Below are 13791 nucleotides of genomic sequence, written 5' to 3'. Positions count from 1 at the left end.
TGCAAACTAGGGAGTTTTAAATTTTTAACAACATTACGAGAGAAGATGCTGAGATCTCATGCACTTCCACTATTGGAAATTTTTACTTCTCAATGTTGGGTTTAAATGATTGGTGAATGGGAAATGAAGGAAAGAAAGTAGAGGGAAAGTGAGCTCTCTTTTGCTTTGGAAAGAGAAAGTGTCCTTCATTGGTGGCGGAAAGAAAATAGATTGTATTTATATTGAGAAAGCACTTCCTTTGGTGTTAAATGAGTTGGAAAGAAAGTAAGTCTCGCGTCGCCGTCATCTCTCGCTCGGTTTCAGCTTTGGTCAAAGATCAATTGATTGATTAATCTTTTTGGACACAATTTCTTTCAATTATTTAATTTAATTAACTAACGAACATTCAACCCGGAATAACTCAGGACCCGCGACCGGGTCCGTTTCTTTCCCCGATTATTTTAAATCCTTTTTTCCGAAATATTTCAAACGGGAAACGTTTCTACCTATTCCAACAACCATGGTTGTTTCTGAAAGGTTGAAATTTTCTGAGCTTCTTCTCCTTCTTCTGCACAATAAAAATTCCAGTGTGGTTTACAACCTTCGAGTGGTTCGTTGTTTCACCGGCGTTTTTGGTACCAACACTCTGGTGAGTTAAATCGTTTTATCCTGGGAGGATAATATTCCAGCACCTCGGGTACTTGAGGGGAATAATCTTCCGTTTCAAAATTTACTGTTTCATTATTTATTTTTATTATAGTAATACAGATTGTCTAACAATCTTAAGAAAATTATTTTTTTTATATTCTAATATGTATTCTGTTTTTAGAGATTAAAACATGTATGATTTTATACTCCTTTTGAATTTTTCTATTTCTGATTTGAAGATATAAAAATTTTCATCGGAGTATTAAAATTCAGAAACAATTTGAAGAACATAAAAACTTCATCGTTTTCTGTGAAACAGTATATAAAAACTTCGATTTTTATTTATTAAACGTACTATTTATCATTAATTACAGTACTGTTTACTATTCTATTTTTTTGCTATTAATTGAACTCTTCTGTTGTTGACAGTGAGAAATGACAATTGATCATAGAAATCCTTCTGTGACTGTTGTGGTAACGACGATAGCCTCGTCAAGCCGAAGAAATCGGGAAACTTTTCTGGAGCCAACTTCAAAGGATGGCAACAAAGGGTATTTTTCTGGCTTACCACGCTTGGTATGTAAAAGTTCACCAGCGAAGACCCTCCAGTGCCTGCCGCTGACATACAGGAAAAGATAAGTTTATGATTGTTGAGGCATGGAAACAAGCAGACTTTTTTTACAAAGGCTACATCTTAAGTGCTTTGGAGGATGACTTGTACAATGTCTACAGTGCTATGAAAATTTCGAAAGAATTATGGGACGCTCTTGAGAAGAAGTGCAAGACTAAAGATGCATCCTTAAAAAAGTTTGTGGTTGCCAAGTTTCTAGACTATAAAATGATAGACAGCAAAACTGTTGGAACCCAAGTTCAAGAGTTTCAACTTATTTTTCACGACCTTATAGCTGAAGGTATGGTAGTAAATGAAGCATTTCAAGTGGCTGCAATGATTGAAAAATTACTTCCTTCGTGGAGAGATTTCAAAAACTATCTAAAGCACAAGCGCAAAAAAATAAAGTTGGAAGATCTTGTGATCCGTCTCAAAATTGAGGAAGACAATAAAACAACCGAGAAGAAGTCTCATGGAAATTCAATGATTATGGGAGCTAATATCGTTGAGGAGACTACTCAGAAAAGTAAGAAGAGGAAGAGGTCTTCTGGACAGACTAAGGAGTAGAACAAGAAACAATTCAAGGGCAACTGCTACAATTGCGAAAAAGTTGGTCACAAAGCCCCTGATTGTCGTCTCCCGAAAAGGGATAAGAAAAAGGGACACGCCAACATAGTGGAGAAGAATGATGACATTGATGATCTGTGTGCAATGCTTTCGGAATGCAACCTAGTTGAAAATCCGAAGGAGTGGTGGATTGACTCTGGAGCCACTCGACATGTTTGTGATGTCAAAGAAGCATTTGCAACTTACTCTACTGCTGGTCCCGAAGAAGAGCTTTCCATGAAAAATACTGCAACAGCCAAGATTGAGGGTTATGGGATGATATTCCTGAAGATGACTTCCGACAGGTGTTAACGCTCAACAACGTTATTCATGTTCCTACTATTAGAAAAAATTTAGTTTGAACTTCTTTACTTATTAAGAATGGATTTAAATATGTATTTGTATCTGACAAAGTTGTTGTAAGCAAGAATGAAATATATGTTGGAAAGGGCTACCTCACAAAGGACCTTTTCAAACTCAATGTAATGGTTGTTGACAGTATTAATAAAATTTCAGCTTCTTCTTATTTATTGGAGTCAAATAATTTATGGCATATTCATTTAGGACATGTCAATTATAAAACCTTGCGAAATTTAATTAATTTAAAAGTATTGCCTAAATTCAAGTGTAATAAATCAAAATGTCAAATATGTATTGAATCTAAGTTTGTAAAACATCCTTATAAGTCTGTTGAAAGGAATTCAAATCCTTTAGACCTAATTCATACTAACATTTATGATATGAGGTCAACACCATCTCGAGGTGAGAAAAGTATTTTATAACTTTTATTAACGATTATACTCGATATTGTTATGTTTATTTGCTTAATAGTAAGGATGAAGCAACTGAAGCATTTAAGCAATATAAGAATGAAGTGGAGAATCAATTGAATAAAAAGATCAAAATGATTAAAAGTAATAGGGGTGGAGAATATGAATCTCCGTTTACAGAAATATGTTCGGAATATGGAATTATCAATCAAACTACTACACCCTACATACCTCAATCCAATGGAATTGCGGAAAAGAAAAACCGGACATTAAAGAAAATGATGAATTCTTTACTAATAAGTTCCGGATTACCGCAGAGTTTGTGGGGGAAAGGCGGGGGGAGCTATACTTACAGCTAACCAAATACTCAACAGAGTAACCCACAGCAAAACGTAATCTATTCCATATGAAAAATAGAAAGGAAGAAAATCCAACTTGAAATATTTCAAAGTGTGGGGGTATTTAGCAAAGCTACAAGTACCTTTTGTGAGCATAAACTTTAATTGCATACCAGGATCTTGAACATGATAATCTTACACAAAATCATACAGAAAACATACCTGAATCGTAAGTCATCATCGTGAAACGGAAGCGTTAATTCAAATTGGTTTCTCGCCCCTTGCCCTGGCTTTCGTTACCGCCGACTTTAGTGATGGAAGAGAGAAAATAAAATACGGTAACCCTAATGGATGGGGAGAGGACCAATTTATAAAGGTTCTTATTTAATCCGGTATGTCCATCAAGTAATCGATCGGACGGATGAGATTTACTCATTAATTAAATATTAATTATGGGCCTTAAACTTATTGGGCCATAAATAAACATAGAAAAATCTTACACTCTCTCACTTGGCCCAATAATCACATAACATTAATATTTAATCATATAAACATTAGTTGCGCATAAACAAATCTCTTTTATAATGTCCATCATAAATTCCATAACACGATAAACTACTAAATGTGAGTTATAACGGTTATATATAATTTGTCTACATACTCCCTTCCATATACTACAACATTAGCAGCTCATCGTACCACTATAAAATATTATGGTCCACAATAATATCTCATTGAGACTTATCATGTAACATCTCAAAACAATAATGTGTACACCATTATGAGAAAAAGGAATCATTAATGTATATCAGAAACATATAAAGGAGCTCAGAGTGTCAAAACATCATAAATATAGCCAAAACCCATTCCATGTACATGTTCTTTAAATATCTTTAGTTGTAAACCTTTCGTTAATGGATCTGCAATCATGAGATCAGCTCTAATATGCTCAAGTGACACTCTTTGTTTCTGAACTTCCTCCTTGACGGTAAAGTACTTTAATTCCATATGTTTGGTACCTTTGGAGTACTTATCGTTCTTGGAGAAGAATACTGCTGCAGAATTATCACAGTAAATTTTCAGCGGCTTGGTAATGGTGTCGACAACCCCAAGTCCTGAAATAAAGTTTCGCAGCCATAATGCATGAATTGTGGCTTCAAAACATGCCACAAATTCTGCTTCCATCGTGGATGTAGCAATGATAGACTGTTTGGCACTTTTCCACGATATTGCTCCTTCAGCTAATTGGAACAAATAACCAAACGTGGATTTTCTAGTGTCAATACATCCAACGAAATCTGAATCCGAGTATCCAACAACTTCCAAATGCTTGGATCTCCTATACATGAGCATGTAATCCTTCGTTCCTTTCAAGTACCTCAAAACTTTCTTTGTAGCTTTCCAATGATCAATTCCTGGGTTACTCTGGTATCTTCCCAGCATCCCGACCGTAAAACTAATATCCGGTCTTGTGCAAGTCTGAGCGTATATCAGACTACCAATAATAGAAGAGTAAGGAATTGATTCTATTTCCTTTCATTCTACATCATTCTTAGGGCATTGCATGAGACTAAATTTGTCCCCTTTTTGAATTGGAACAATTTTTGCTGAACAGTTATTCATGTTAAATCTCTCTAGAACTCTTTCGATATAGCCTTTTTGAGATAATCCTAATAATTCTTGTGATCTATCATGGAATATTTCTATTCCTATCACATAGGATGCCTTACCCATATTTTTCATTTCAAAATTCTTAGAAAGAAAATCTTTAGTCTCACGTAATATGCCTAAATCATTAGTAGCAAGTAGAATATCATTAACATATAGGACTAAAAATATAAACTTGCTCCCACTAATCTTTTGGTATATACACCAATCAACGGTATTTTCCACAAATCCAAAAGATGTTATGGTATCATTAAACTGTATATACCATTGTCGTGAGGCTTGTTTAAGTCCATATATTGACTTCTTCAGTTTACATACCATTTGACCTTTTTCTTTAGTTTCGAAATCCTCTGGTTGGTCCATATAAACTTCCTCCTCGAGATCTCCATTAAGAAAGGCAGTTTTCACATCCATTTAGTGTAACTCTAAATCATAATGAGCCACCAACACCATAATAATTCTTAACGAGCCTTTCTTTGAGACCGGTGAAAAGGTCTCTTTATAATCAATGCCTCCTTTCTGAGTATAACCCTTGGCAACAAGCCTGGTTTTGTATCATTCAATATTGCCATTTGAATCGCGTTTGGTCTTAAAGGCCCATCTATACCCGATTCTTTCAGAACTTTCTGGCAATTCAACGAGATCCCAGACTTTATTGTATTCCATGGATTTTAGATCTTCCTTCATGACATCAATCCATTTGTCAGACTCATTACTTTTTATGGCTTGTGAAAATAAAATCGGATCCTTATTAAGACCAATGTCAAAATCTGACTCTTGCAAATAAACCACGTAATCATGCGAAATAGCTGATTTTCTAACTCTTTAAGATTTTCTTAATGGTATTTCTTATGGTTCGTTTGTGTCAGATATTTGTGAGTTAGTTTCTTCAAGAAGTGTTTCATCCAAATGTTGCTCGGTGTTGTCAAAGTATTCTTTAACAACTGGAATAATATTTGGTATTTGTGTGAAAGTAGGCACATTCGTGGGTAATAGAATATTGACCCTCACCTCTTTTATTTCCACACTTTACTTTTCAACACTCCCACTAACTTCACCATTCTCAATGAATCTTGCATTACCGGTTTCAACAATTCTCGAACTATGATTTGGACAGTAAAACACATACCCTTTAGATTTCTCTAGGTAACCAATAAAGTAACCACTTACTATTCGAGAATCTAATTTCTTTTCTTGTGGATTATAAACTCTAGCTTCCGCTGGGCAACCCCAAACATGCAGGTGCCTTAAACTAGGTTTTCTTCCTGTCCACAGTTCAAAAGGGGTCTTTGGAACTGCCTTATTAGGAATCCTGTTTAATAAATATACAGCGGTTTTAAGAGCATACATCCACAATGATTTGGGTAATGAGGAATTACTCATCATTCTCCTAACCATATCCATAAGTGTTCGATTACGCCTTTCTGCAATACCATTTTGTTGAGGTGTTCCTGACATAGTATACTGTGCACATATGCCATGTTTCTCGAGGAACTTCGCAAATGGACCTGGACATTGTCCTGATTCATTATATTTTCCATAATATTCACCACCTCTATCTGAACTAATAATTTTTACCTTTTTATCTAATTGCCTTTCAACCTCATTAACAAACACCTTGAGAGCATCTGTTACTTGAGATTTTTCTTTCAGTAAATAGATGTATCCATAATGTAAAAAATCATCGATAAAAGTGATAAAATATTTCTCTCCACCAAAAGATGGAACATCAAAGGGTCCACAAATATCGGTGTGTATAATTTCAAGAAGATGGGTGCTTCTTGTGGCACCTTTTTTACTATGCTTGGTTTGCTTTCCCTTAATGCAATCCAAACATATAGTAAGATCAGTAAAATTTAGATTCGGAAGAATCTCATTCTTTACTAATCTTTCTAACCTTTATTTGGATATATGACCCAAACGTCTATACCACAAGTAAGTAGAACTTTCATCTAGTGAACTACGTTTAATTTCAACATTATGTTGAACAGTAAGAAGGGATTCAGAAAAACCAATATTGAGTTTCAATTTATATAAATTATCACTAAGAAAACCAGAACCATAAAAAACAGTATTCTTATATAAATTGAAACATCCATTTCCAAACTTTAAATCAAATCCAGAAACATCAAGTCTTGAAAGAGAAATCAAATTCCTAGAAACTGAAGGTACATAAAGAGTCTGTAATAGATCAAGATGACGTCCAGTCTCCATGATCAAATGATAAGTCCCTATGCCTTCAATTGGAGCCTTCATACGATTTCCCATGAACAAGAAATCCTTATTTGGATTTGTAGTTTGGATCGTAAGGAATCCCTGCAACGTAGTAGATACATGAGTAGTTGCACCAGAATCAAGCCACCAAGTATTTTTAGGAACTTCTATTAAATTTGATTCAAAGCATACAAAAGCACTAATTGTACCTTTCTTTTCAAACCAAGCTTTACGTTTCAGGCAATCTTTCTGATAGTGTCCTTCCTTGTTACAGAAACGACACGTATCTGCCTTATGTTCCTTCTTAGCATTATGTGGAGCTTTAACAAGTGCTTTCTTCTTCTTGAACTTGTTGGGCTTCACTTTTAGTCCTTTACCAGCTCCTTGACCCATGAGGTTAATTGAATGACTCCTTATTTCTTAAGTCTTGAATCCTCCTGAGTAAGCATACTGGATAATTTACTAACATTCCACTTATCCTTAATAGTATTATAGTTAATTTGAAAAGGTCCATACTCAGGAGGCAATGAGTTTAGAATAAACTAAACTAAGAAGGAATCATCCACTTTCATCCCCAAGGTCTGAAGTCTTGCTGCAATGTTAGCCATCTCGATGATATGGTTTTGCATACTACGCAACCCATCAAACTTCATGGTTGTAAGTTCAGCCATTAGTGTACCAGCAAGAGACTTATCTGCAGAACGAAAACGTTCTTCCACAAACTTCAAGTATTCCCTGGCACTTTCTGTTTGTGGAATAGTACTCTTAATGTTGTTGGCAATATTCATTCGCATAAACATAAGGCTTAGCCTGTTAGAGCGTTCCCATGATTTATGAAAAGACTTCTCATCCGCACTGCTCGAATTAGTAATGGCATCGGGCTTATCATTCAGCAGAGCTAAGTCAAGATCCATCACACCTAAGTGGAACTGGACTTGTTCACGCCATTCAGAGAAGTTCAATCCGTTGAACATAGTAACAGACGAAGCAATAGAATGAAAAGGAATAGCTGCAAAATAGATAATACATGCTCATAAATCAATATGGATTCAACAAAACAGTTAAAGCATATCACAATTTTCCTTTGGGTAAATACTACGACACACTATCATAATATAAATGCCATTTAATCTTTAGTAGGCAATTAAATATTTTTAACCAAACATATATGACATCTTTGGACAGACAATATATATTTGACTAAATAATATTAATTTACCCCATCATACTCACTATTCATAGAATAATTGATCCACCTTTGGGTAAATCCTTATGTTCTAGCAATAGTGAAAGTTAGTTTATCCATTTATTCAATAATAAGCATTTCGTTAGTTTTATGAATAAACTATCATTTTATGGATAGCTGTAATTTTATGTATGCATATTTTTCATAAATATACTAATTTGGCCACTTTGGAGACTAACAAACTACATAAACATAAATGCACACATAAAATAGATATCACAAGATTTATGCATGTGAATACTTTAAACATTCTAGTTTGATCACTTTGGTGACGAACAAACTATATAATTTTAAGCACATACATTAATTATTGTTTAAAATAAGCACTTTCTGTGAATAACGTTGAATATTTAATACTTAATCCTCAGATGGCACAAAATATTTCCAAACATGTAGCGGAAAGTATCAATATTCATACCAACATATTGGTTCTTCATAATAAATCCTTCCTTTATTTTATTTAAATAAAAGTAAAAAAATGACCCCAAATTGCTTAAAGGTTCGTAACAGTCATAAGTATTTTTCATAATTAAAAGCAATAACATCATATAATGCACAAGAAAGATATATATATATATATATATATATATATATATATATATATATCAACACTTCAGCATCAAAACCCAAAGATCAATATCATGATTCTTAGTACAGACACTTCATTAGCTATCCTTTTGTTTTAATTAGCCAATCAATAACTGTCTGGTAATACTTTATTAGTGACTTATCAACTTTAGATGTTAGAGAAACCTTAAAGTAAACATTATCAGTAAACATTCACAGGGCAATTCAAAGACACAATAAAACGCCGAAAACCCTTGAAACAATGATTTATTATCGAAGCCGCCTCAGATTCGAAAGCAGTACAAATTATAATGGCGAATTGAAAGCAATTCGATAATCACGTCGGAACAGTTATACATACATCATAATCTTGTCTTTCTTTCAAGAAAATTATCCGTTCAAATATCCAGGCTCGGATACCACATGTGAGCATAAACTTTAATTGCATACCATGATCTTGAACATGATAATCTTACACAAAATCGTACAGAAAACATACCTGAATCGTAAGCCATCATCGTGAAACGGAAGCGTTAATTCAAATTGGTTTCTCGCCCCTTGCCCTAGCTTTCGTTACCGCTGACTTTAGTGATGGAAGAGAGAAAATAAAATACGGTAACCCTAATGGGTGGGGAGAGGAACAATTTATAGAGGTTCTCATTTAATCCGGTACGTCCATCAAGTAAACGATCGGATTGATGAGATTTACTCATTAATTAAATATTAATTATGGGCCTTAAACTTATTGGGCCACCAATAAACGTAGAAAAATCTTACACTCTTACCCAAAGGGTAAAAATCGGACAAAAAATTATGGATTGTGTTTTCATTGGATATGCTACAAATAGTAAAGCATGTCCGTTTTTGGTTCATAAATCTCATAATCCCAAAATTCATGTTAATATAGTAATTGAATCAGATAATGCTAAATTCTTTGAAAGTATCTATCCGTATAAAACTGAATGCGAGTCGTTAAGTGAAAGACCTGAACGAACACGGGAAGAACCAAAGAAAAATACTCCAAATGAAGAGGATCTAAGGCGTAGCAAACGTCAAAGAACATTTACTTCCTTTGGACCAGATTTTGTGTCATTCTTGCTTGAAAATGAGCCTCAAACTTTCAAAGCAGCTATGTCATCTTCTGATTCAACATTTTGGAAAGAGGCAGTCAATAGTGAGATTCAATCAATTTTGGATAACCATACATGGGAATTGGTTGATCTTCCTCCAGGAAATAAGCCTTTAGGGTCGAAATGGATCTTTAAACGAAAAATGAAAGCTGATGGCACTATTGACAAATATAAGGCAAGACTTATTGTCAAAGGTTATAGACAAAAGGAAGGCCTTGATTACTTTGACACTTACTCGCTAGTAACGAGGATAACATCTATTAGAGTGTTAGTAGCACTGGCTGCCGTATATGGTCTTGAAATCCATCATATGGATGTTAAAATAGCTTTCTTAAATGGAGAATTGGAGGAAGAGATTTACATGGAATAAACCTGAGGGTTTTGTGGTTCTGGATAAAGAAAAAAAAGTGTGCAAACTTGTTAAGTCGCTTTATGGACTTAAACAAGCACCCAAACAATGGCATGCCAAATCTGACCAAACAATATTGGCAAGTGGGTTTAAAATCAACGAGTGTAACAAATATATTTACATTAAAAATACTCCAGGTCATGAAGTCATTGTTTGTTTATATGTTAATGAGCAAAAATATGACAAATATAAAAGCTACTAAGCGTATGTTAGCTAGCAAATTCGACATGAAGGACTTTGGAGTTGCTGATGTGATCTTAGGAATCAGAATTCACAAGACTCCACAAGGTCCAGCATTATCATAGTCTCACTACATTGAAAAAATACTTGACAAGTTCAAGTATTTGGATTTCAGGATTGCCAAAACTACAATTGACGTGAGTTATGCACTTCAAAAGAATGAAGGTGAAAGTGACTCACAACTGGACTATGCAAGAGTATTGAAAAGTTTGATGCATATCATAAATTGTACACGACCAGATATAGCATGTGCTATTAGCAAACTGAGTTGGTTTACAAGTAATCCCAATCAAATACATTGGATGGCAATGAAACGAGTTTTGGGGTATCTGAAACATACCCAAGATTATGCTCTGTATTATAACAAATATCCCTCCGTGATCGAGGGATATAGTGATGCAAATTGGATTACCGGATCTTCTGAAGTTAAATCCACAAGTGGATATATTTTCACAATTGGGGGTGGAGCAGTGTCTTGGAAATCATCCAAACAAACGTGCATCGCCCGTTCTACAATGGAATCTGAATTCATAACTTTAGATAAGGCTAGTGAAGAAGATGAATGGCTCCAAAATTTCTTGGAAGATATTCTATTTTGGCCCAAACCTTTGGCACCTATATGTATATATTGTGATAGTCAAGCGACAATAGACAGGGCATGGAGTGTTATGTATAACGGAAAATCTCGGACATACGGCGGAGACACAATACCATTAGACAACTAATCTCTAGTGATGTTATCACAATTGACTACGTAAATTCAAGAGATAATATGTCGGATCTACTTACAAAAGGCCTATCTAGAGAGGCAGTTGAAAGATCATCGAAGGGAATGGGATTAAGGCCTAGGATAAGTCATCATGGCGGTAACTCTACCTAGCAGACTGGAGATTCCAAGAGCTAGATTCAAAGAGATCAAACAAAATTATGATTGACGATTCAACATTGTCAAATAACTCAATACATTCTCGTCATGAAGACAATGTTCAGAAATCAGGGTAAAGTATTAAGGCTTCTTGATGAGTCAATAAAGCTTAAAGCTTTTTAATGATTTGTTAAGTCTGGCTGGAAATGACCAGATAATGTGTCTATAGGATTACACATTTAGAAATCACCTATGTGAGTGTGAAGTGTAAGCCGTTTTAAGGGGAATGAAAGTAAATGCCCATTCTCTAAGCACTCATGAAACCAGGCGGCGTTCATGGCTAAAACAAACACAACCGTGAGAACCATAGATGGTTAAGGGTTGATTGTGTGACTTATGTTATCTAGGTATACAAAAAATCTCGACGGTTCAAAGATATCAAATCTACCGATTGACCGAGTATATCCGATATAAGTTCACTACGGAAAGTTCAAAGAAAAATCTACTTATCCAGATGCAATTAATGCTTGCATGTAAATCTACTGTGCATTCCTTTGTCTTATAGCCATTCCCCATTCATGTGGGGGATTGTTGGATTTAAATGATTTGTGAATGGAAAATGGAGGGAAATAAGTGGAGGGAAAGTGAGCTCCCTTTTGCTTTGGAAAGAGCAAGTGTCCCTCGTTAGTGGTGGAAAGAAAAGGGAATATCTTTATATTGAGAAAGCACTTCCTTTGGTGTTAAATGGGTTGGAAAGAAAGTAAGCATCGCGCCGTCGTCATCGTCACTCGCTCGGGCTCGGGCTCGGCTTCGGCTTTGGCTTCAGATTTGGTCAAAGAATGATTGATTAATCTTTGGGGACAAAATTTCTTTCAATTATTTAATTAATTAATTTAATTAATTGACAAAAATTCAACCCGGAATAACCCATGATCCGTGACCCTGTCCGTTTCTTTCCCGAATTATTTTAAATCTTTTTTTTCGAAATATTTCAAACGGGAAACGTTCCCACCTGTTCCAACAGCCATGGCTGTTTCTGAAAGGTTGCAAACCTTTTCTGAAACAGTGCTAGAAAATGGCTATAAATATGCCTTGATCCCAGAATCTTTCCTTACAAAATTTTCGGAGCTTTTTCTCCTTCTTTTGCAAAATTAAAATTCCAGTGTGGTTTACAGCCTTCGAGTGGTTCGCTGTTTCACCGATGTTTTTGGTACCAACACTCTGGTGAGTTAAATCGTTCTATCCTGAAAGAATAATATTCCAACACTTCGGGTACTTGAAGGGAATAATTTTCTTAAGGGCACACTGTGTATTCAGTGGGCTCGATTTTATTCCGAAATTATATTTTAGATTCAGCTTCATTATTTCGACATTCTGTTGCTGCTAATTTTCTGTTTCAGAAAATTTACTGTTTCACTATTTATTATACTAATACAGATTGTCTAACACTCAATGCCTACGGAATATAATTTGATTCACTATCTTTTATAGGGTAAGTGTGAATTTGATATGCATTTCTAAAATACTTTAACTATAAATTATAATCACAGGAGATTAACATAAAATATCATTTATCTTTCCTTAAAAGTCTCATTTAATTAACACTCTACTAATTGAATTTTTTTAGTATAGATATATATAAATAGCTTCTTATTTTTCTCAAACATCAAATATAGTGGAACAAACACAATGACTAAAACGATTCATTCGGGATTAAATAAAGTCAAGAACATATGCAATATACATTCTATATGGAGTATAGATAATGTGAAAAAATACAAATTAAAATGTCAACAAATTCTATGTTTTAAATCCATAAAGCCAAAGTGCAATAATTCAATGAAGAGAACATATAAAAAATAAAACCACTAATTAAATTTGATTCGTACGTATAGTCCATAACGATTGTCCATATATAGTTAATAGTTGGAGCGGACTAAAGAAAAATCCCTGCTGAAAATTCATGCCGCAGTAAACCAACTACCGCGTGATTCTGGCTGTATATATCATCCACCAATTAAGCACCATTAATACAAAATAAATAAACGGCATGCTCCTTTGATCCCCGTGATTATCAATCTAATGACTATTATTGCTATGTGTGAGCTATCAATAAACAAAATCACCGACATCAGTTCAAAGTTCAAACTCCAACAAGCGAAACGAAAGAACAAAATTAAAATACTGCATACCGGCACGTGAATTGGTTAATATTATCCGCTTGTCCCATTCACCAAAAAGGTTGAATTGTGAATTTAATTGAATTCTTATTAATTATTTACACAAAAAAACATATATCAATTCCTATTTAATATTATTTTTTCTCCCTTTTATATTCTAAAAATTCTTGATCCGTCCTCGACTATTTAGAAACACTTGACTAACAAACTAATAATATGGCACGGCTCCATTGGATCATGAGTTAGGACCAGTCTCTTTCTTTTTTAGGTCCAGTGCCTATGCCACCAATGTGTGAGATGCAAACGTAAAGTGAAGCCTTT

At 34.6% G+C, this 13791-nt stretch overlaps 1 protein-coding gene across 1 annotated transcript; it reads right to left on the bottom strand.

Annotated features, from left to right (window-relative positions):
* Window positions 1–7375: 7375 nt before the first annotated feature.
* On the bottom strand, window positions 7376–9161 carry LOC104118955 (uncharacterized). The gene is made up of 2 exons (XM_009630343.1): window positions 9146–9161; window positions 7376–7842 (listed from the first exon to the last, which is right to left on the bottom strand). Exons 1-2 carry the CDS (start codon window positions 9159–9161, stop codon window positions 7376–7378), a joined length of 483 nt encoding a protein of 160 aa, XP_009628638.1.
* Window positions 9162–13791: the final 4630 nt, after the last annotated feature.

Source organism: Nicotiana tomentosiformis, chromosome 1 (genome assembly GCF_000390325.3).
Source record: "Nicotiana tomentosiformis chromosome 1, ASM39032v3, whole genome shotgun sequence".
Lineage (NCBI taxonomy): Eukaryota > Viridiplantae > Streptophyta > Magnoliopsida > Solanales > Solanaceae > Nicotiana > Nicotiana tomentosiformis.
This window is presented reverse-complemented; position numbering and strand designations above follow the sequence as displayed.